This window comes from Macaca fascicularis, chromosome 2, assembly GCF_037993035.2.
Source record: "Macaca fascicularis isolate 582-1 chromosome 2, T2T-MFA8v1.1".
NCBI classification, from domain to species: Eukaryota; Metazoa; Chordata; class Mammalia; order Primates; family Cercopithecidae; genus Macaca; species Macaca fascicularis.
The window spans coordinates 120,006,136-120,030,398 of record NC_088376.1 but is presented as its reverse complement, the minus strand read 5'-3'; the positions used below and the strand labels follow the sequence as shown (position 1 = coordinate 120,030,398).

Genomic DNA, 24,263 nt, shown 5'->3' with positions numbered 1-24,263 from the left:
CAGCTGGTGGGAGGGGGGCTGGCAGGTGACCCAGCCTCAGGAATATGGCTGCACTGCAATGGGCTGGCCACCCAAGAGTGGGAGAGGGTCATCAGTGAGGGAGAGCACTGGCAAAAGCATTGCTCAGTTGCATTGTCCTTTGGGGCTTCAGGTTTTTTGTACCTCAGAGGATCTAGGGCTATTCCGGAAACATCAGCCAAGGGAAGTTCTACTGGATTTTCCTCAGTTAATAGCATCTACACAAGGCTTTCCTTCAAGAACAGTTATCATGTTAGCTACTAATAAAATAACGTAGAAGTGCTGAAGTTTTGAGCCTGGAAACAATAATTTTAAAGATACATAGTGCTTGAGTTTACTTATTTGCTTTTAGAATGAAGTCACCACTTGTCACCGTGACTATGGAAACATAGGAAATACATTTTGGGGGGTTCTGCTTAAGTCACTACATGTCCTCTAGTAAGGTTCTCAAAATGTGGTCCATAGTACATTAGTGACAACAGAACTCAGGAGCATGTTAGGTATGCAGAATCTCAGGTCCCGCCCCAGACCTGAAGCAGTAGCTGCATTTCATTGAGATCCCCAGGTGATGTGTGGGCACATTAAAGTTTGAGAAACATTCTGATTTTGAGGGTGGTCTAGATTTAGGTTGCAGGTACTGTCGGCTCAGTAGAGATTTCATGTGAAGCTCTTTAGTCTGGATTTGGGGTGATGGAAATTGGCATGTAAACCGTCCCTTCTTTCTGTAGCAAAAGAAAGTTGGGCTGTGGTAAATTTCAGTTAACCAGGACCCATGTCTCTAGCCACTTGGGACTGAAATAATTAGTGCAAATCCTTCTGTGGTTCAGACTGAGTAGAAGAGGCCACAGTCAGGGTTAAAAACTCTGGTATCCCCAACTCTCACTGTCCTTTCTAGACCCTCCTTCCCCAACCCAGAGGACCCAAATCGCAGCCTTTTTGTCCTGGATAGGCCTGCCTGGAGCTCTTTCTCTAATGCAGAGGATGCCCCTTTTCTCACAGTGTGCACATAGTAGGCCTTTTGCTGACCTTGTGCGTGTCCTTTATTGTCCTGTGCAGTAAGGTCACCATATCCTGACATGTGACTCATAGGCAAGACAGTCATTTCTGATAAAGGAGGGAAGGGTGGCCATTCCACCTCCTCACTGAGACCCGTGTGTTATGTAATGCATTTCCTGCCTTTGATTCTTTACCCATGTGGCTCTGCCTGTCCACTGTCCTGGCTGCTGTTTTCTTTGTTCTGCAGCAGAGGAATTCGACCTCTCTGGGGCTTAAATCCCACTCAACCCTGGCCATTTCTTGGCATGGTTTTTCCTCAGGTGGCAGTTCACTGCGGGGCAGAGGCAAGTTTCCAAATCCTGCTGTGTCTCAGTTCATCTCATATGTCTTCATTTCAAGAGAGATTTGGGCAAAGGCTAAGCTGATTACAGGGCTCAAGTGGAGCCCTGAGCACATTTCAGATCTGGAATGCAAATTGTTGTCTGCAGTAATCATAGTTTGCACCATGGCCCTACTCAGCCCCCATGGTCATTTTCCTGCTGCAAAATAAGCAGCTTTGTGCTTTCAAAGTGGGAGGTAATGAGGGGGAGAGGAGCACCTAAGGGACATTAAGGAGTGTTTTCAGAACCTGTCTCCAAGCCTGAGTGGGAGCAGAACGGACCCAGATGTGTGTAGGGATGCTGCCACTGAAAAGCTCTGTGACCGTGGGCCAGGAACTCAACCTCACTGAGCCTCAATGTCTTCTAGTCCTTGCTTCAGAGGGTTTCTATGGTGATAAGGTGGCAAGATGTGGCAGGACACTCAACATGGTGCCTGGTATATAGTAGGTGCTCAGCAAGGGGGAGTTTCTTTTCACTGCCTATAGGTGCCATAAGCTTTGGGGCCTGCAGTGGGGAAACACATGCCCTTCTTAAAGGGTGATTCCAGCACATGTGTTGGTTAGTACTCTCCTGCTCTGAAGAGCTTTGGTGCATCCTTCTCATGCTGCATGTGTCTGCAGAATTGAGGGCTGGCTTAAAGTGCTGGCTTGGGGTAGATTTCCTGCATGTCATTCTAGCTGTGTGCTCTTTGGCAATTATTTAACGTCTTTGAGCCTCAGGTATTCTCATTTATAAAATAGACATCATAATCATTTTTGATTCACAGGGTTGTTAGAAAGATTTATGTAAAAACACATGTAAAATTGAGCACCAGTGCTTGACACAAACTGTGAAGGCAGTACTATTGTTATCCCCTTTGCAGAGATGAGGAAATCAAGGTTTTTGTTTGTTTGTTTTTTATGGGTCGAATGACTTCCCAACTCTGCAGCTCATATGTGGTACCACCTGGACTCTGGCCTAGCAGATTGGCTCTGTGGTCCATGGTAGGTAACCCTGACATTGAACCTCCAGGTGGTTGGAAATACCGCACAAAACACTTTAGGTGCCTGATCCTGGGGCTCCCCTCCTCAGACCCCTCATTTTTGTTGAAAAACTCTTTGTTAAATTGGGTTAAAGCAGATCATAATAAAATCACTTTAACCATATTCTATAATGTTACATATAGTATATTTAAAATATGTTTATGTTATATATTATACTTTTATATAAGATTATTGTATGTAATATCAGCAACAGCTATTTACACAGATTTGCATTCCTATTGGAAATGTCCTAGCCATTGTCAGCACTTATAATTGCTTTTTGTTGTGCCACATGGGGGCTTATTATCTGTTACGTTGCTGCAAAATTGTTTATCTTACAGTCTCTAGGAAACTGCAGTTGTTACTTACTATGTGCCAGGCACTATGCTCAATGATACATATTTGACTTATTTGATTCTCACAAGAACTTTTTGCGGTGGGTCCTCTTATTATTCACATTTACCAGAGGAGGAAACAGAGGCACAGGGAAGTTAAGTAAATGATCAGGGGTCACACATTAAGTGACAGCACTGGGATTTGAACCTGGGTTATCTGGCTCAGAACTCCTATTCCTCACCTCTGTGCTAAACTGCCTTCCTTTATTTCTGGTCTGTGTTCTGGTTGCTATGCCCTCACCACCTCGGCTGGCTTGGCATTTCCAGACCTCTGGGGCTGCACACTTAACACAGCATTCCCTGAGGCCTGTTACTAAACATGAGTCTCTCTCAGCCTCAGAGGGTCATTCTGGGGACTCCTCCCAGCACTCCCGGGGTATTCATTCAACCCAGGAGGCTCTTTGTGGCTCAACCACACACATTCTTTTAAAAAATAAAAATCAGCTTTTCATTTTAATGATGACACAACCCAGAGGTGAGGTTCTTGTTATCACACTGGGGGAATCTGGGTGACTGGAGTTGTAAAATCAAGTAGCTGGGGAATTCCTTGTTTTCTCCATAAATTATCCATGTGAGAGCTCTGTGTAATTTCACATTACAGGAGGGAGTGGCTGTGTTTAACTCCTTCTGTTGGAAGGGCAGACTTATTTCACTTCTTACTCAGCCAGGAGAGGGAGTTGGAAAGCATGGAAATGGAACTTCTTGTTATTACAATTCCTGGCTTTTAGCAAATATATTTATGTATGTGTACTTTAAAAATACATAGGAAAAACATCTGACTAGTACTGTATTCTATGGCCATGGCCACTGTTCTTGACAAAAAGAATTTCTATCTGGTCGTGCAGCTGTTCTGGCTGAGAGATTTGCCCTGGTTCCCCATTTCCTGCAGGGTACAGTTGGAACTCCTTCCTTGGCTCCGAGCACCTCATCTCTGACCTTTGCATCCCATCCCTTCCACAGACCCCTTGACCGTCTCCTCGCCTCCCGAATGAACTTTGCTGTTCCCACTTCTCACCTTTGCACTGGCCCCCCTCTCCTCAGCCTGGCAACTCCTCTACATCATTAACAACCAGCTGGAATGGCACTCTCACTGGGGAGACCCTGAGAATGGTCCCTGGCTTCTTCCTTTGCAGCCCAGTGCTTCGAGGCTGTGGGAACCAGCAGGTTGAGCAGTGAGCACTGTGTACAGGTCTGCGTCTTCTCTGGCCTGTGAGCTTCTGAGGTATTTTTGCATGCCTGATGCTTTGAACACAGAGCTGGGCACATTCCTGTTGAACAAAGGAAGCTGGTCTCATCTTTGCACATGTCAGTCTGCATTTCTTCCCCAAGAAGGGTTTTCGGTGACAGGTAGAATACCAGGTGGGAGATTGGACCACCAACCTCCGGGCTCCACAAGAGCCAGGCTATCCTGTGGCCTTGGTGCCTGCACTGTGGCCAGTGTGTATTCAGTCACTGCCTGAATGAGTACTGTGGTAAGAGCCTGTGCTGCAGGCCTAGGCTGCAGTCCCTATTCCATTACTGCCAAGCTTGGCACATTGGACAACTTTTTTAACCATTCTGAGCCTCTTTCCTCATCTATAAACTAGGGCTAATAAATGTACTTATCTCATAGGGTGTTCACAGAATTAAATTAGCTCAGCCTACCATCTGACACATAGCAAGCCCCCAATCAATGGTAGTTTGTATTGTTAATCATGAAATGGATTGGTTATAGGATGTGATAAGTACTGGGAAGGAAATCAATAGGGTATTGTGATAGAGAATAAGATGGTGGGGTATAGGGCATAGTCCTATAGACAGCTTGGTCAGGGAAGCCTCCTGTGAGCTGAACTTGAGTGATGACACAGCTGAGTTAAGCAGAAAATGAATTTATTACAATGTCTAGGGTAGCTCAGAGAATTTTGGAAGGACCAGGGAAACAGAGACAACCCCAAATTATACCACCAAACAGTTATTGTAAAGACACTATTGCTACCACTGCTGGGTAGGTGTAGATGCCATGGCTTGCACCACCAACACTGGTTATAGGCCATGGCTACCCAGTCTACCCTCACTCTACCTCTGCAAGCTGCCACCACCCTCGCAGAATGGGGTCTGCAGTGGCCCTGCTGCTTTGCATCCCAGCACATGATTGGCTGAGCCTGCTCGTGTTCTCATGCTGTGACTGCAAGGGAGGCTGGGAAACAAGTGTGTGGCACTCTCATCTCCTTTGGTAGAATGTGGGCTCTGGTTCCTGAGTTGGAGGATTCCCCAAAGCTTGCCAGGTCGGGGGTTCCGCTGCAGGAGACTCAAAGGGTGACCCTTATGTCAGAGGCATATGCACGAGAGCAACTCCATCTTGAATAGGAGCTGGGTAGCATGAGGCTGAGACCTACTGGGCTTCATTCCCAGACAGTCAAGGCACTGTAAGTCACAGGATGAGATAGGAGGTCAGCACAAGATACAAGTCATAAAGACCTTGCTGAAAAACAGGTTGCAGTAAAGATTTTGGCTAAATCCCACCAAAACCAAGATGGCAATGAGAGTGACCTCTGGTCATTCTCACTGCTACACTGCCACCAGCGCCATGACAGTTTACAAATGCCATGGCAACATCAGGAAGTTACCCTATATGGTCTAAAAAGAAGAGGCATGAATCATCCACCCCTTGTTTCACATATAATCAAGAAATAACTGTAAAAATGGGCAACCATCTATGGAGTAGCCATTCTCTTATTCCTTTACTTTCCTAATAAACTTGCTTTCACTTTACTCTCTGGACTTGCCCTGAATTCTTTCTTGCACGAGATCCCAGAACCCTCTCTTGGGGTCTGGATCAGGACCCCTTTCCTGTAACACAGAGACCCATGGAGTAAGGAACACGTAGTGTCACTGGGCCTTAGCAGCTTACATCTAATAGGTAGTGGTGCTTTAAGAAAGGCCTGACTGCTTTCCTCTTAGACAATGATTTTTTTTTAAAAAGTGCTGAATTTGGAAGCAACTAGTTCTCAATGTGATGAGAGGCTAGGAACTATTTTTTACACATCATTTAGTTTGTGCAGGTGTGGGGTAGCATGTTTCTCCCCTGTTTATCACGGACTTGCATTCCTGTTGGAAATGCCCTAGCCATTGTCAATGCTTATAATTGCTTCTTGTTACAGCCACGTGGGGCTTATTGTCCATGATCTTGTTGCAAAGTTTATTGTTTATCTTATACAGTCTCCAGGAAGCTGCATGCGGAAATCTCTCAGCATTACCAGGAAGTCTGACTTAAAGGGACAGCCTCCAGGGCAGAGCCCTAACTGGGAGGAGGTGCTGAGCTTCCAACCAGGACCAGTTGCCTTGGTGGGAATTGGAAGCCCTTTCTGCCTATCTCATTTGGTTTGGTATTTTCCAGCGTTTTGGTGATTACTTTCTGATTCTGAATTAAGGGAGAAAAAGTGGCAATACCAATTCTTCAAGTACACATGACACACCCAAAACAAAACAAAACAAAACAAAAAACCACTTTCACTGGTGTTTAGGCAGAATGAACGCTCTGAGTCATGGGACATACATGCTTTTAAATCTCTTGGTTTCTTGGGGATATTTTCGTAGAAGTCTCAAACTTTTTAGATGGATACAGGGATTTCAGGGAAGTCAGCATTGTAAGATTTAAAAAATAAATATGACTTAAGTTTTAACTATGCTCTCATTTTTTTTCTCTATTGGAAGGAAGAAGGGAAATGGGAAACTGCAAGTTTCTGTTTTCTTCTTAGATGCCCAGTTGACAGTCAAATCAGGATAGAAAAATCAAACTATGGATTTCAAATTTGGTACGGCTTTTCAATTTGCTAGGAAGAAAATTTGAACCAGTTTCCAATATCACACCAAAAAATTGCCTCTTCTGTTTGAAAAAAGAAAAAAATGTTACTATGCCTTTGTTTTTTAAAAAACATTTTATTATGGAAAAATTAAAACCTATACAAAAATAGAAACAATGGTATGATGGCCCAAAGTCCCCGTCATCCTTCGTTCTGCCTTTTCTTTGAGACGGAGTCTTGCTCTGTTGCCCAGGCTGAAGTGGCATGATCTTGGCTCACTGCAACCTCTGCCTTCTGGGTTCAAGTGATTCTCCTGTCGCAGCCTCCGGAGTATCTGGGATTATAGGCACACACCACCGTGCCCAGCTAATATATACATATATATTTAGTAGAGATGGGGTTTTGCCATGTTGGCCAAGCTTGTCTTGAACTCGTGACCTCAGCTGATCCTTCCGCCAAAGTGTTGGGATTACAAGCGTGAGCCACGGTGCCCAGCCTGTTCCGCTTTTAAATACTTTGTGTCAGTTAGTATCCTACCATCCTCCCTGCAACCCTGCTAGGGATAAAGGAGTCATTCCTGTTTTACAGATAAGGAAACTAAAGATCAAGGAAATTAAGAAGTGACTTACCAGGTCATTCAACTTGTAAATAAATGGCAGAGCCAAAAATCACAGAGCCCAAATATTAATTTACTGTTAACTATTCCAGCCAGGTGGTTGTTCCCAGAAATTATCCCTAAAGAGTTATCTGAAGTCAAAATAATGGTGAGAAACTTTTTAATAAGAATGATTCTTGCTTTTGTTATATATTTTTAACTTGGAAATTCAGTGTGTCAAGTGCTGTTTTTTGATATAGGCAGGTTTCTTTTAAAAATCCTCCTGAGTATTCATGTAAGTGTCAGAAATACCACCCCCACCCCCATATTCAAATTTTCCACTTCTAACCAACTTTGACAGTACAATGCCAAATAGTAAGTCTCATTTCCAAGTAAGGAAGCCCTTTAGCGGATAGATATCAGCTAATCAGTTTTTAAACTTTTTTTTCTTCCTAAAAATTGGGCAGAAGTCAGTAACCCACAGACGGGAGTTTCACTTTTAACTGACAGTGTAAGGAAGGGGACTTGACAGTTTCTTGAAAAAGCTGCACCCAGGGTGTTCATATTTCTAAGAAATAACTGTATGAGCTTATTTGCAAGCGGTCCCTGTCTGCTTCATGCAGAAATTCTTCAGGTGGGTCTTGCTTCTTGTGTTAGTCAAGGAGGCAGAACTGCAGCGACCAGGCCAGTAGCTGCTTTACACCATTCATCAGAAGACGGCTTTATTTTATTTTATTTTTTTGCATTCACTTTTAAAAATAGCTGCTCATGTGTCAGTTGCCAAAATAATGTGAGGAATCTGGTTATACAAGTTCAGATTTGTTTAGAGAGAATAAAGACCAAGCTCAGGCGATTGCCCGTAACAAAACCAGTAAGATAAGCACTCAAGATTAGCCATGACTGGCAATCGTTGAGACTTCCATGTTCCAGCATCATTTATTTTTAGTTCCTGTGTTGAAACCATAGATGAAGACTTTTCTATTTATTCATTCTTGACCTTGGGCAGCCAGGTCTGCTCCCACATTCTTCTCATCATTTTATAATCTTGTTGAGCTGGGATACTAAGCAGGGCTCTCCAAGAGCATCAACATTTTCAAATGTTCAGAGTCTCTTGAGTTGAACCACCTTGAGTCCAATAGGCCTTGGCCTGGGAAAGTGTCTGGACGCCCCTGCTCCATTTGTCTAGGGTTCATGGTGAAGCGGGCAGAGGAGTTGCTCAAGTTTTACTTGGATTAACCACCCTTCCAGCTCTGAGGAGTAGATAAAGACTTTCAATAAAAGTGCATGACTGTGAGCAGCTCCCAGGCTCTAATTTGATGTTCTTTTTATTTCTCACTGACTTGCTGTGCTTTTTGCCTCCCTGACAGCGTAGTAACACCCAAATTTTGTTTCTCCTTAGTCTTACCTAAATTTGCTTTTGAATTTTTGTTTTTCCTTAGTCTTACCTTAGAAACCTAACATCTGAGAAATAATAATCTTATGATATTGGAACCTTGGCTAAGCCAGTGTGCAATATACTATTTTAATTTGGTCACTGCTACCATCCCATTTGAGATTTTTGTAGAGAACAGGGTCTCACATTGTCCAGGCAGGTCTTGAACTCCTGGGCTCAAGCCATCCTTGTGTCTCTGCCTCCATAACCACCGGGATTACAGGTGTGAGGCACCGCACTGGGCCATGAGATTTTTTTACTACCTGTTTTTAAATTCAGTTTGTGGAATTTTAAAATTTGAAGTATCAAATGAGATATGTTTAAAGACCTTGAAATTCCCTTTCCAACTGTAAGGTTTTGTGAAATTTCTGACTTGCTGAGTACAAATAAGAAAGACATTAAGAAGCCAGGATAAAGCTCAAATGGAAAGAATCATCGTTGCTTGCCAACTTTTAATGAAGAAGTAATTCTGCTAAAATCTAAATATTTTATTTTATGTAAATGAAATTCTCACAACCCTGATGAGTATGTTCCTTATAATATCTTTGTTAAGGAAATTGCTTGGAACTTCTCAACAGAAAATACCCTCAGATATATCGAACAAGAACACAGGAAGCATGGTTCTGGTTCTAGTGATGCCATGACACTTTTGGTGGCATCTTAGTTAGATCCCAGTTTTGGTGCTAATCTCTTTAGAGCCCAACAAGAGGGACTGTTACCAGTTTGGTTGTGTAACCAGCTGTGGGAAAACAGAGTTCATCTTTGCATCGTAGGCACCTTGTAGGTAGTTTCCTGTGTATAAATATATGATTCAGCTCTATACACCAAAAGAAAAATACCATACCCTGAGAACCTACGCCCCCAGAATTTTGTATTTTTTTCCCCCTTTTAACATTTCTCTCCAATCTATGTAGAATTTATGTTGGATAAGTATGAAGAAGGGCTTTAAAATGAGACTTTTCTTTCCAAGAGGCAAGTGAATTGTCCCATTGTTAGCAATCCTTCTCTAGTGGTTTGTGCTCTGATATGTCAGATTCTTGAATATCCCAGAGGAGGTTTCTGGCTGTCTCTTCTGAGGGCTGTATGCTTGTAGCAGGATCTCTGAAGTAAGCTTGCTGGGCCCCACTCCTAACCAACTTTACCACCTCTAGGCCACGTGCCATGGGGAGGTGTACACCACCTTTTTGAGTCTCAGTTTTTTTTAATCTGCAAAAAGAGAGATGATAATAAGGCCTCCTTTAGGACCATTGTGAGGATCACATGGGAAAATACATGGTAAGTGCTCATATTAAAACATAAAAAATCCGTGGTCACTCTGGTTTCAATAATTGTGGTGTTTGATATATTAATATCTGCACACAGGTGTACTTTCATCATGAGTTATCAACATTGGCAGAGGTAAGAGGAATGGACAACGAGAAGTGACATTTCAAGCATATCTTTCGTATTTGCTAAATGTCCACAGGGCAGGTGGCTAAATGAGTTAATTTCCTTCCATACCATAGCATGCTCTGCAGTAAGAGGTCGAAAACAGCGTGACAGGGAAAGATGCCCTGGATGTTAAATGAAAAAAGCAAGTGGTAGAACAATGTTATCATTCTGTTTTTGAAAAAAATAAGATGTTACACCCAGCAACTCGTGTTTTTAGACAGAAGGAAATGTCTGGAAGGATTACCACCAGAGGGTGCAAACCGGTGGCCCCCCGGGGCCAAATGTAGCCAGCAACTGTGTTATGTGGCCCGTACAATACTTCTTATGGTGATGAATAGTTGCCAGCATTTACAATTGACAGATTTTACATAAGACCCTGAATTTCAGGGTCTTATGTAAAATTAGAATGTCTGGTCACCCTGGGCCATTAACCCCTTAGGAACCCGAAAAGCTGGAACTGACCTAAGACAAAAACTCTCAGGGGTGCCCCAGTGCCCACCTGGCCTTTTCTTTCAAGTACCTGACCCCTGGTCCTAAATCCATTTGGGTTAATAAGCCTCTGTCTACATCTGGCTTTTTAACCCCAGTGCGTCCAGCAAATGGGATCGGGATAGAAAAAAAAGTAGGGCCTTTGGGAAGACTCACTTTTTACTTTATATACTTCTGTGTGGTTTGAATGTGTGACAGTGTGCTATGTTACTTTTAAAATGTAAAAACCAATACATAAACATGTTTGAATACTTGGTAGTATCCTAGATACCATAGAGAAAACTGTTCCTTTTGATATCCCATTATAAAGCTCAAAATGAATGTGGACCTTGAGGATCAGAGCCTCTTACTATTGAAATTCTCCTCTTGAAGTGCCTTCTTCATGGACCCATTTCAATCCGGGAGTTATTGCTTCTGGTCAGAGCAAGGGCATCAGAGGAGACGGCCGTGCCCTGTTCTTGCCTTGCTTTTTGCAGGCTGCATCCCTTTCCCCTGCCAGGACATCTGTTGGCCCTCTCTCTGTCCCTCCCTACTCCACTGCTACCTGCCCTGGAGCCCCTCAAGTTTCACCTCTTCCACAAAGTGCTGCAGCCCACAGGTTTCAGTTCTTCTTTCCCATTCAGTCAGCAGCCGGAAGTTAGGCTGAATCATTCTAGGATTTGTTCATGTGAATTTTCCCTTCCTCCCCGCAAAAGAAAGAAAACATAGTATGCCCTGGTCATCTCACATTTCCAATGAATCCTCACTGGGGTGAGGCTGGCCTTGGCTGCTAGGACTCCTCGAAGTGACTTGTCAGAAAATCCTCCAAGAGAGGAGTGGCTGGGTGATGCAGCCTCCCTCGTTTCCCAGGGCACTGTCTTTCTTCATCGGCTGAGTTGTCCCCGAAGCTGGCTAATCTCAAGTTGTTTACAGGCTTGTTCAAATTCAGGACCCTTCCTGTGTAGGAGGCTGGAACAAGAGGCCTTAGGAATACCTGCCCTTACCCCTCCCCCAGCCACCACTTAACTAGCTTGCTTTGTGGGGAGTCAGGCTTTAGGAAGTAGGGAATCCCAAGGACAATCTGAAACCCACTTCTCGGTGGACACTGCCATTTGATCTGCCACTCATTACTGAGTGCTTCCAGGTGCTAGCTCCTTGGTGACCCAGATGCTTGCCTGAAAGGCAGTGATTTCACTTCCTCCTTTCTCTAAGCAGGTGTGATTCCCTCACACTTTTTGAAGCAAGACCCAAGCCTGTCAGAGCAGCCTCCAGACCTATTAACGTACTTGGTTTCTTCCAAAATACCCCGTAGTTCTGCACTGCCTTGCTGTTGAGTTTGCCAGTTCTTCTGCCTAGAACACCCGTCAGAAGACTGCCCATGTGTCTCTTGCTCTGAGAATCCTTCTCAGACTTTGTCCCCATGAAAAATGCATTTGCCAAGCTCGCTTATTTCCTGGACCCCTCAACACTTTTTGCAAATTCCTGGCAACGTGGATGGAGAGAGCCTGCTTTCTAATGAAAGTCTTGGATTTAATCTCCTTCTGTTAGACCAGAAGCTTATTGTTCAAATGAACCTGCTGTCTTTGCTGGGTCCCCTGACTTTACTCAGGCCTGAGACAGAGGAAGGCTCTTAAAAATCCATGCATTTGTAAGAAGGCCTCAGGAAACCCTGGGCTAAATCTTAGCCACTAAAATTTGTAATTAGGAAGATTTTTGTAAGTCAAATACTACCCCATTAGATAACTAAAAGAAATAAATCAATAATTGAGAACTACACTAGAGTTATGTCTCCTTGAGTTTGAGACCCTCTGCCAATGTGCAAGGAGGGTGAGAGTGCTGGTTTGTTTGTGGGGAAGGAGTGAGCCAGGCATAGTTTTCAATCTGAAACCTTATAGTTTCCTATGAGACAGTCTCCCTTACCCAAGAGGTCTGGGTTTTTTATAAGGCAAGGAACTGGAGCAAGACGTTCATTCTGGTGAGATCCCCACTTCATAAAACAAGAAATGTCAGCCATGAGTTATTTCCATAATAGCTCTGAGCAGGAAGACCTCTTACCCATGACAAAAGTTGAAAGGGAGGTTTCCAGAAGCAGCTACTTTGAAAGGGCTCTGAAGGGAAGATGCCAGGTTTGCATAAGACAAAAAGAAACGGATGGGTGTGTAGTTGCTTTTGAACTGCGACTCAGTATGGGCTCTGTATCCCGGACACTGATTCTTGGTTAAAGTTCAAGTAGATCATTGATTCCTCTTTGAAGACCCAACGCTCTCCTCCCAATGTCCCTTCTCCTAGTGATGCTTTCTTTTCTACTTCACCCTGATGTTTGGGTCTGCAAAGCTGCAGGCAGCACACCCGCTGCAGCCGACGGGATGCTTCACATTGCTTTTGGTGGGGACCCAGTGAGCACTGTTTGTCTCTCACAGGCTGGGGATTGTCAGTCAGAAACTGAACTTCTGGTTTACCTTTGAATGCTCAAAGAGTGCTTTGCAAAAACAGCAATAGTAGGAGAGGTGGGGAGCTCTTGACTGGTGCGGCTCTCAGCCTCTGACACTTGTAACTGATGGCCCCTGTCACTTCCTGTCATGCAGCCCAAGTGGCGGGGAGGAGTTCCTTCAGGGAAACTATGCTCAGCCCTGTTCAGAGAATCCTATGCACAGGGCTCCACTGCAGTTAGGAGCCGGCGAGTCCGGGTGGATGAGGTCAGAGCGCCCCATGGTGTGGTGCTGCCTCTTTGTCCCTGCGCAGGTAAGCCCCCTGCTGCTGAACCTGGGATGGGCCAGCTCTCAACTCCCACCCGAGCCAGCCGGGTTGGGGGGCGGTGCCAGGATCTGAGGTGTGGGAGGACGCAGTGTTCTTTTTACCTTCCAAGACACTGATCAGAGAACTGCTGTTAAAAGCACCTGGGATGATGGAGCCAGATTCCCGCCTCACTTTAGTATGAATCAGAAGAGCACTGTGTGGCTGTGTTTAAGACCGCAGATGGCTTTGCTTGGTTGCGAGGGTGAGCTGAGTGGCGTGCATAGCTGTCAGGGCCTCCTTTAGCATATGTGATTGGAGGGGAACAAAGGGAAGGGCTTTTCACGCTGTGCTCTGCAATGCTACTATTTTAATTTTTGTAAGAGGATAATTTTGATTAATGGGAAGGAAAAGAGAGAAAAGAAGATGCATCCGCCTTCTGTTTTATTGTTGCTATTTAATCACAAAGTGGATTTCCAAGATCTTCTCTTTTTCTTTGGATTGGAATATGGCTAAACTAGGTTTTAGAAGTTCATGCTGCTTGAAGCAACTGTTTTGTAGGTTTCCCTAAAGTGATCCTGGTGTTTTTGAGTCTGTTTGTTATTGGGAGAATGAAGTCAGATATTATCAGTGGAGACTCAGACTTGATACCATTCTCATTAAGAACATCGTTGTTTGGTTTGGGTTATTTTGGAAAGAGTGTCTGGAAATGTTATGTTTCCATGGGTTGAAGAATGGTTAGGAGCTCTGAAGGTTACTTTCCCTATCCTTTTATTTGTTTTTTTGTGGAGGTAGTTGTTAAAGTTTTGGATAAGCCAAAACTGTTCTTTGTTTGTTTATTTTTGTTTTTTGAGACAGAATCTTACTCTGTCATCCAGGCTGGAATACAGTGGTGCAATCACAGCTCACTGCAATCTTGACCGCCTGGGCTCCAGCAGTCCTCTTGCCTCAGCCTCCTGAGTAGCTGGGACTACAGGCATACACCACCATGCCCTGCTAATTATTTCATTTTTTTGTGGAGATGTGGGTCTCACTATGTTGCTCAGGCTCGTCTTAAACTCTGAGCTCAAGCAATCCTCCTTGAGCTCAAGCTTCAGCCTCCCAAAGTGCTGGGGTCAGAGGCATGAGCCACTGCACCTGGCTTGCCAAAACTGTTTTTTAAAGGCAATGTCCATTGCTTTTTCTATTCTTCTCATCACAACTATGTTCCTGGGACTGATTTCTGTAACCCTGATTCCAGCTTTTGTGTATGACCATTGTGTATGACCATTCTAGACATACATTTTTTTCAAATTTTTTATTGTGGTAAAAATACATGTAACACATAATTTACCATCTTGACTATTTTAAGTAAATAGCTTAGTGGTATTAAGTACATTCATAATGTTGTACAACCATCACTACCATCCATCTCCAGAACTCTTTTCACCTTGCAAAACTGAAACTCTATACCCGTTAAACAATAACTCTCCATTCTTCCCTCCCCCATCCCCTGGCAACCACCATTCTACTTTCTGTCTCTATGATTTTGATTACTCTAAGTATCTTATATAAGTAGAGTCAAACAGTATTTGTCTTTTTTTGACTGGCTTATTTCCCTTAGCATAATGTCTTCTGGGTGCATTCATGTTGTAATATGTGTCAGAATTCCCTTCCTTTAAGAATATTCTGGTTTAAAAAAAAATTAAAGCAAAATTCAAAATTAAAAAAAAAAAGAATATTCCATTATTGCGTATGGTGGTAATATTGTATGGAGCTCTGAAGGTAACAGAGAAACAAATACTCAATTTCTCTGTGAATATATGACACTGTTGCATAATTATATATAGTACATATTTTGCATTTCATTATTACCTCTAATAGTGATTGAAAACTACCCTCTGTATTACAAGGCTGAAAGATTTGAGAGCTGTTTACTGTATGCCCCACATTAAACAGGTGTTTTTTTGTCAATTAATATTGTTAAACGGTGACATACCACATTTTGCTTATCCATTCATCCTTGGATGGACCTCGGGTTGCTTTCATGTTTTAGCTGTTGTGAATAATGCTGCTATGAACATGAGTGTACAAATAATCTCTTAAGACCCTGCTTTCAGTTTTTTTCCTGTAAGTTATTGGGGTACAGCTAGTATTTGGTTACACGAATAAGTTCTTTAGTAGTGATTTGTGAAATTTTGTTGCACCCATGATCCAAGCAGTATACACTGCAACCTATTTGTAGTCTTTTATCTCTCACTGCCCTCTCACCCTTCCCCTCAAGTCCCCAAAGTCCATTGTATCATTCTTACACCTTTGCGTCCTCATAGCTTAACTCCAACATATCAGTGAGATCATAACGATGTTTGGTTTTCCATTCCTTAGTTACTTCACTTAGAATAATAGTCTCCAATCTCATCGAGGTTGCTGTAATGCCGTTAATTCATTCTTTCTTATGGCTGAGTAGTAGTCCATTCTGTAAATATACCACAGTTTATTTATCCACTCCTTGATTGATGAGTGTTTGGGTTTGTTCCATGATTTTGCAGTTGTGAATTGTGCTGCTATAAACATGCATGTGCAAGTATCTTTTTCGTATAATGACTTCTTTTCCTCTGGGTAGATAGCCAGTAGTGGGATTGTTGAATCAAATGGTAGTTCTACTTTTAGTTCTTTAAGGAATCTCGACACTGTTTTCCATAGTAGTTGTATTAGTTTACATTCCCACTACCTGCTTTCTGTTTTTTTGAGTATATACCCAGAAGTAGTATTGCTAGAACATACAGTAATTCTATTTTTAATGTTTTGAGGAACCACCATACTGTTTTCCACAGTGGCTATTCCATTTTATATTCCCACCTACAGTGCACAAGGGTTCCAGTTTCTCGACATCCTCCCCAACACTTCTAATTTTGATTTTTTTTTCCAATAGTAGCCATTCTAATAGGTGTGAAGTGGTATCACCTTATAGTTTTGATTTGAATTTCTCTGATGATTAGTGATGTTGAGCATCTTTTCATGTGCATTATTGACCATTTGTATGTCTTTTTTGCAGAAATGTCTGTTCAAGTCCTTTGCTCACTTTTGAATTGGGTTGCTTATTTTTTTGTTACTGAGTTTTAAGAGTTCTTTACATATTCTGAATATTAATCCCTTTTCAGTATATTATATGCAAATATATTATCCCATTCTTTGTGTTGCCTTTTTGTTTTGTTACACTGTTTAGACATACTTTTGTTTGTTTGTTTGTTGTTTTTTGTTTTTAAGGAGACAGGGTCTTTCTCTGTTGCCCAGGCTCGAGTGCAGTGGCACAATCATAGCTCATTGCAGCCTTGAACTCCTGGGCTCAAGGGATCCTCCCACCTCAGCCTCCCGAGTAGCTGGGACTACAAGTGTACACCACCATACCCGGCTAATTTTTTAACTTTTTTGTCAAGACCAGGTATTGCAGTGTTGCCCAGACTCATCTTGAACTCCTGGCCGTAAGTGATCCTCCCACGTTGGCCTTCCAAAGTGCTAGGATTATAGACATGAGCCACTGCATGCCCCTCAGATGTATATTTTTAATACTTTGATGTGACTGGGGTAATTTCAGCCTTTCCCCATCTCACTCACCTCACTATTTGCTCTCTTGATGAATAATTTTTGAGCCTTTCAAGTATGAAAGTTGACAACATTCAAATGATTGATTACATGTCAGTGATAGTTAATGTAATGTTAATAACGATATAATACGATAATAACTTACATTTGTTAGATGCTTAGCTAAATACTTTACTCATATTTGGTCATAAAAGTCTTACAACACTGTAGGGATTGGCTATTATCATTATTCTTATTTTGCAGATGGCAAAAAACTGAGATTTACAGAAGATAAATAATTTGTCTAGGTCACCTGAATGGTTAAGTAGTGGATCAGGTTTCAAATCCAGGAAGAATGGATTCAGAAATGATGTTTTTAGCCATTAGGTGCTATGTGATGACTTTAATGTGGGGTCCTTCCCAGATCTCCTATTATATGCAACATCTGCAGTAACACTTTCCTTTCCAACGATTTGGTAAGTTGTCCCATTTTGGTGAATGTTTGCTGTGGTCCAGTCAGTGCCTAAGTAAGAGGCATCTATGACAAGTCACTACTTTCTCTGGACTCAGTTTCCCCACTTGTCAAATCAGAGATGTCTCTAAACTCAATTTAGCTCAGATATGAGTCTAAAGTATGCAAATATTTTGCACAAAAAGTCAAAAATAGTTTTCACATCTGCCCTATTTCAAAGTCAAATGATTTAATGAATGATTTAATGCATGTGTTTAAGCACCCATTTCCCAAGGATATCAACTAGAACTCAAAATATAATTGGCTTACTAACTACTTTAGTCTGCTTATGAACATATATATATATATATATATATATTTTTTTTTTTTTTTTTTTTTTTCTTTTAGAGACAGTTTTGCTCTGTCATCCATGCTGGAGTGCAGTGGCATGATCATAGCTCACTGTAGCCTTGACTTCCTGGGCTCAAGTGATCCTCCCCCATCAGCCTCTGGAATAGCTCAGACCTTAGTGTGTAAGGGCTTAGCAACAACAGGGCTCTGAGGCACCTATGTCCTGAGGTAAACATGGACATAGTTTGATTTTGTGGAGGGAAGGAAGCAGCATATTCGATGGAAGGTTGAGAATGCATTTTAAAGCCGCTATTCTAGCCATGTTTTTACAGCTTGCCCAGGACGCCAAGTAGGAGCCATGGCAGGGGAAGTTGATTCAAACCAGATCCTAAAAAGGCCTCTCTTGATGGAATACTCAGACGTGTGACTCGGAGCGGGCAAGGTTAGAGTGGTGACCCCAGCTGTTCACTGGGACAGAAACAATGGGTGGCTTTAGGACCTAAATATAGACAAAGTGAATGTCACTTAGGGAAACTCGGGAAACTCGCTCCTTATACTGGCCGGGGTGGGCAGTTCTCTTGGGAAGCAGCTCCTGTGTGCCAACCCTTGCTCTGCTAGCCCTCTTTTGCTGAATATCTCTGTCCGTATTCTAGCTTCCCTGCATTCTTTGGGCACCTGCCTCAGCTTGGCAGCCTTGAAATAACTCATGACAGATCCTTATTTCCCCGTCTCTCCCTTCCAAGTCTTCCTTGCAGTGCTTACCACCTCTCTCCCTTTCCTCTCACAGACCTCACACAGCCCAGGTGTCCTCATAAACCCCAGGTGTCCTCTCCAGCATATTCCTTGTGGAGCAGGGACAAGAGCACTGGGCTGGGAGTTAGGAGTCTGAGGATCAAGTTCTGGATTAACCCCAGGTGTCCTCTCCAGCATATTCCTTGTGGAGCAGGGACAAGAGCACTGGGCTGGGAGTTAGGAGTCTGAGGATCAAGTTCTGGATTTTGCAGTTAACTCTGGGCAATGCTGAACTTCCCCAGTACCAGGTTCTCCAAGCAGAACCAGTAGAGACATAGCTGTCAAGGACTGAGATCCTGGAAGTTGCAGCCTGAAGTCAAATCCTCACTGTCACTTACTCTGTGACCTTATGCAAGTTCCTTACCTCTCTGGGCCTCAGTTTCTTCACCTGCAGGATGAAGATGCTGATAGTACCTGCCTCATAGGGAATCAGGAATTTATAAAATAGTATCTGTGAAGCGCTTCAAACAGCGTATCTTGTTAGTGCTCAAAAATGCTCACTATGATTATGATTGTGATTTTTAGGAAAAAGAGACTTGTAATAGATCAGTGTTTCCCAAATTTCACTTACATTTTTCATATTCACATACCATCGGTACTATTATTTTTCAGTTACTGTATTTATTTAAATTATCTCTTTTTCGTTTTTGGTTTTTTAGGTTTGGGTTTTTTGGTTTGTTTTTGGTTTTTTTTTAGACTTAGGTGCATCCTAAGCAGTAATAGTCCTGAAATCACAGGTTGGAAATGTGTTTCCTAAAACATATTATAATAAATATATGCAGGTCTATTGCATATGGTCTGAGATGATATTATATCACCAGTGGGATCCACTTTCCGTGCTTTGAGGACTGCAGAACCAGTGGCTCTGAGCATCTGAGGTCCAGGTTGATGCCTCTAGTGATTTTGACTGTACTCATCCCATCTTTCCATCAATCAGGCACTGCCTGAGAACCATCTTTGTGCTGGATTCTGCACCGGGTGCCAAGGTGGCCAAAATATGGGTCTTCATAGTCCCTGCTGTCTTCTTTGAATGGGACATTACCAGCCCAGAGAAAATTGGGGAAAGAGGGATGTACACAAAATGACCCAATTTCTGAAACTGCATCTTAAAAGTAAGAAAAGCCAGGGCCACTCTCCCTGCCTGAAACTTCTGGAGTTGGGTAAAGGAGACTGTTTCAGTCAGCGTTTGCTGAGTCACAGCTACCCCAAAACTCAGTGGCAAACAATAACAAACATTTATTCTTATGCTTATAAGTGTGCAGGTTGGCTGGGGTGGTCTGTCCTACGTGGGTTCATTCTGGACAGTGCTACCCACATATATATTCTTCTCTTGTGGAGCAAGCAGAAACACATGATGTCTCTTAAGATGTAGGCTCAGAGTTGGTACACCATCTCTTGCACCTCACAGGATCAAGCCATGGAGGTCAGGAAAAGGCATAAATATTTGCTGAAGAATAAATATATCTACCATCAAGCTCATCACTGAACCACATTTACTGAGTGCATATTGTGTGAAGCATTCTGCATGTTGCTGGGAGTGGGGGATGTTAAACATAGTAACAGTAAGTGATGAAGGTGATGAGAACGCCTATCCCAAGGCCTGGCATGTATTAGGTCCTAAATGAATATATGATGAATGATGATCTACTGGTACCTCTTAAGTGCTGACTAGTGATGAGTATTTCACTGGGATTATTTCATCTTATCTTCCTAGCCCTCTTGGGCAGATACAGCAAGCTCGGGTCAGACAAGTGCAAGGCTGTTAAATGCTTATGATCTTCTGATATGAGAAAGGGAGAGTTGATGGAGGCACAGCAGCAGGGAGAGGCCACATGCCATGAGACCATCCCTGATGCTGGGGAGAGAGGCAGGCTCTGCACCAGTCAAGCACAGGTTCAAATCCCTTAGGTGTATATTTCCATGAACACTTTGTGGACTGTTTTGGGCACCAACCCTTCAAGCACCCGCACATACTAAGAATTTAGCATGGTGCTTGGTCTGTCATAGTTTCACTAAATCACCAGCCCTCTGCCTTCCTGAGTTCACGTGTGTCTTTGAGTGTTCTCTTTAGAAACCTGCACATAGTTGTGAAAATGTCTGTACAGCCCCCTGGCTCCTGGTGAAGAACTCTGCTCTAATTTTTCACTCCATCCATTCTCCCTTGTCCTTCTTTCTCTCTTAAGAAACTACTCCAGAAGCGAAGCGGTGTTTTTCTTTGTTTGTATGCCTGTGTCAGGTGCAGGGTATGACTCGTATTAGCTGTCCAATGAGTGTTTTCTAGATGAGTGAGAGAATAAAGATGACAGTGTTGATGATACCTTGTTTGCATGTGCATAGCATCAGGGAATTTTTGAACTGAATGAGATAGAACATGCATGTGCATGTGTCATTATGATAGAATGATTTCTGTTCCTTTGGGTATATATCTAGTAATGGGATTGCTGGGTCGAATGATATTTCTGTTTTAAGGTCTTTCAGGAATCACCACACATTGCATCCAACCCCTTTATTTTCTGGATTATAAAACTGAGACCGAATTATAAACCTTACCCAAAGGCATACAGCTAATAATAATAATAATAATATCATTATCATTATTATAATTAACATTCCCCCCCAAGCAGATACAATTAGATCTCATTCCCTCAGTACCTTTTCAGAATACAGGATCCATTCTGATTTGTCAGTTTTATGGATCACATTGCACAACTGAGTTTTCTTGTCCCTCATATCTGAAGCCAAAGACATGGATGACAGAAACATATTCCACATCTCAACTGCAGAACCATTATGGTGTGAGCCCCTTAAGGCAAAGTGCTTGTCACCTCACCTCTTTCTCTGGATCTCCCCTTTCCACTCTGTCCTTCAGTTCTCGCCCAGATCTGTGTATATGGACTGCGGAGGTGGGGACATTTGTGCTGAGGCTGGTCAAGCTGTGGGTGGATGGTGGATTACGGACAGAGCAAGGGAGGAATTTGTTCCTGCAGAGTCCTGGAAATCTTATTTGGAGCTGTTCTTCTATTCTTAGTTTTGAAGGCACTTTGTTCTCTGGTGCATTGTTTTAACAGCCACCAGGAAATCAGTCCCCGCTCGGGGTCACTGGTGTCTGCCTGTGGCCGCCCAGGTGGGAAGTGTACTGGTTTGTTGCAGGGTTGATCCTTTGTCATCAGGATCATTGTAGCCCTTTCTCCTCTTGTTGCCCAGCCTGTCTGCATGGGGCAGGGAAAGGTAAGAAGGAAAAAGAGATTCCAGTGAGTCTCTTTTGCTTTATAGCAATGATTAACTGTACACTTCTTTTGTTCCTTTAAGTGCAGGGGTACATGTGCAGGTTTGTTTTATAGGTAAACTTGTGTCATGGGGGTTTGTTCTATCAATTATTTCATCACTAAGGATTAAGCCCAATACCCATTAGTTATTCTTCCTGATCCTCCCTGTCCTCCCACCCTCCACCCTCTATGTGTCCCCAGTGTGCGTTGTTCGCCTCTATGTGTCCATGTGTTCTCATCATTTAGCTCCCACTTATAGGTGAGAACATACAGTATTTGGTTTTCTGTTCCTGCATTAGTTTGCTAAGGATAATGGCCTCCAGCTTCATCCATGTTCCTGCAAAACACATGATCTCATTCTTTTTATGGCTGCATAGTATTCCATGGTGTATATGTACAACGTTTTCTTTATTTAGTCTACTGTTGATGGGCATCTAGGTTGATTCCATGTCTTTGCTATTGTGAATAGTGCTACAACGAACATACATGTGCATGTGTCATTATGATAGAATAATTTATATTCCTTTGGGTGTATACCCAGTAATGGGATTGTTGGATCGAATGGTATTTCTGTTTTTAGGTCTTTCAGGAATCGCCACACTGATTTCCATAGTGGTTGAACTAGTTTACATTCCCACCAAAAGTGTATAAGCAAATAACTACATTTATTTCTATGTAAAAAGAAAGATGCTAAAATCCAGACCTCCATAGCACTGTGCTTTCTGGAGCAGTGTTGTCCAGTAGAAGTAGAATGTTAGCCAGGTGCCGTGGCTCACGCCTGTAATCTGAGCACTTTGGGAGGCTGAGACAGGTGGATCACCTGAGGTCAGGAGTTCGAGACCAGCCTGACCAACATGGTGAAACCCCATCTCTACTAAAAATACAAAAAATAACCGTGGTGGTGTGTGCCTGTAATCCCAGCTACTCAGGAGGCTGAGGCAGGAGAAATGCTTGAACCCACAAGGTTGAGGTTGCAGTGAGCAAGATCGTACCACTTCACTCCAGCCTGGCGACAGAGCGAGACTCTGTCTCCAAAAAAAAAAAGTGAATTTAAACAGTCACATGTACCTAGTGGCTCCCACATTGGACAGCACAACTCTAGAGATTTGATCTTATTAGAAAAATATCAATTTAAACTTGACCAGGGTATCATTTCTCACCTACCACACTGGCAGAAATTAGAAAGTTGGATAATGCTGTTCGAGGAGGGGAACAGAACCTTTTATACATGGCCAGTAGGAGTATAAATTAGAGCAGGCTTTATGGAGGCCAGTTGGCAATGTTTAGCAAACTTACAAATACACATTCCCTTGACCCCAACCGTTCTGTTTCTGGATATTAATGCTACAGAGTCTCTTATGCATGTAGGCTGGTTTATGTAGAAGGATATTTGCTGCAGCAGAAGATTGGAAACTACATACATACTCAGTCAATAGGGACTTAAATAAATACGTTATTGCACATTTTAAAACTGTAATTTGTATTTTATTTTATTTATTTATTTATTTTTTTGAGATGGAGTCTCGCTCTGTCGTCCAGGCTGGAGTGCAGTGGCCGGATCTCGGCTCACTGCAAGCTCCGCCTCCCAGGTTTACGCTATTCTCCTGCCTCAGCCTCCCGAGTAGCTGGGACTACAGGCGCCCGCCACCTTGCCCGGCTAGTTTTTTTTTTTTTTTTTTTTTTTTTTTTTTTTTTTTTTGTGGATTTTTTAGTAGAGACAGGGTTTCACCATGTTAGCCAGGATGGTCTCGATCTCCTGACCTCGTGATCCGCCCATCTCGGACTCCCAAAGTGCTGGGATTACAGGCTTGAGCCACCGCGCCCGGCCTTAAAACTGTAATTTGCAACTACTGAAAAAAATTGATTATTTGATAGCGTGGAAAGCTTTCCCAAATACAATGTTAAGCAAGCGTAGAGCAGTACTTATAGTGTGTTAGCATTGGATAAAATAGATGATTTGCTTATTTATGTCTAGAGCAGGTGTGGAAGAATGCAATGTCTGGGATGTGAGAGAGGTAGACATCATCATATGGTGCCTATACCCTTTTGGAATTTAATCCTGTGCATTTGTATATTACCTATTCAAAAAATGAACACCTAAAAAACAAAAAGAGAAAACTGTAAGGGAAGGGTGAATCAGAGAAGGCTTCCTAGAGAAAGTGACCTTTGGACTGGATTGTAAAAGATGCATAGGAGTCCTTCAGGCAGGAGGAAGGCTGAAGCTCAGCGGCGTGAATGAGTGGAATGGGTTTAATCATCTACATGTACCCAGCAGTGGCAGAGTATTCGGTGTATAAAAGAGCATAGTAATGGAGTTTGGACATATATGACTAGCGAGATGGGAGAGGTTTTGTGAGTAGAGTTTGGATTTAACTCTGAACCAGAGGAGCCAGAGATGGTTTGAAGGAAATGGGAAGTAACATGCTTGTATTGATATGAATGACAGCTTTGGTGGAGTGGTGAAGTGGCCTGAAAGAGTGGTTCTCAAAGTGTGATCTGAGGAGCCCTAGGAGTCCCCAAGGCCTAGAGGGTACTGACAACATAAATACAAAACAGACGTTCTTTGTATGTGTCGACCAAAATAACAAAT

The 24,263-nt window shown here is 42.8% G+C and overlaps 1 protein-coding gene across 14 annotated transcripts in view; it reads left to right on the top strand.

Annotated features, from left to right (window-relative positions):
• Positions 1-24,263, top strand: part of ARHGEF3 (Rho guanine nucleotide exchange factor 3) — a 347,163-nt gene that overhangs the window by 134,652 nt on the left and 188,248 nt on the right. For 2 of the 14 annotated variants that reach the window (XM_015446083.3, XM_045386027.2), the window contains exon 1: positions 13,134-13,261. The exons of 11 other annotated variants lie outside the window; for them this stretch is intronic. In XM_015446083.3, the coding sequence (XP_015301569.1) occupies positions 13,166-13,261 (96 nt within the window). In that variant the 5' untranslated portion in view covers positions 13,134-13,165. Of the gene's footprint in view, positions 1-6,014; positions 6,136-13,133; positions 13,262-24,263 lie in introns of those variants that run through there. One more of the 14 variants, XM_065540804.1, reaches the window with a different exon arrangement.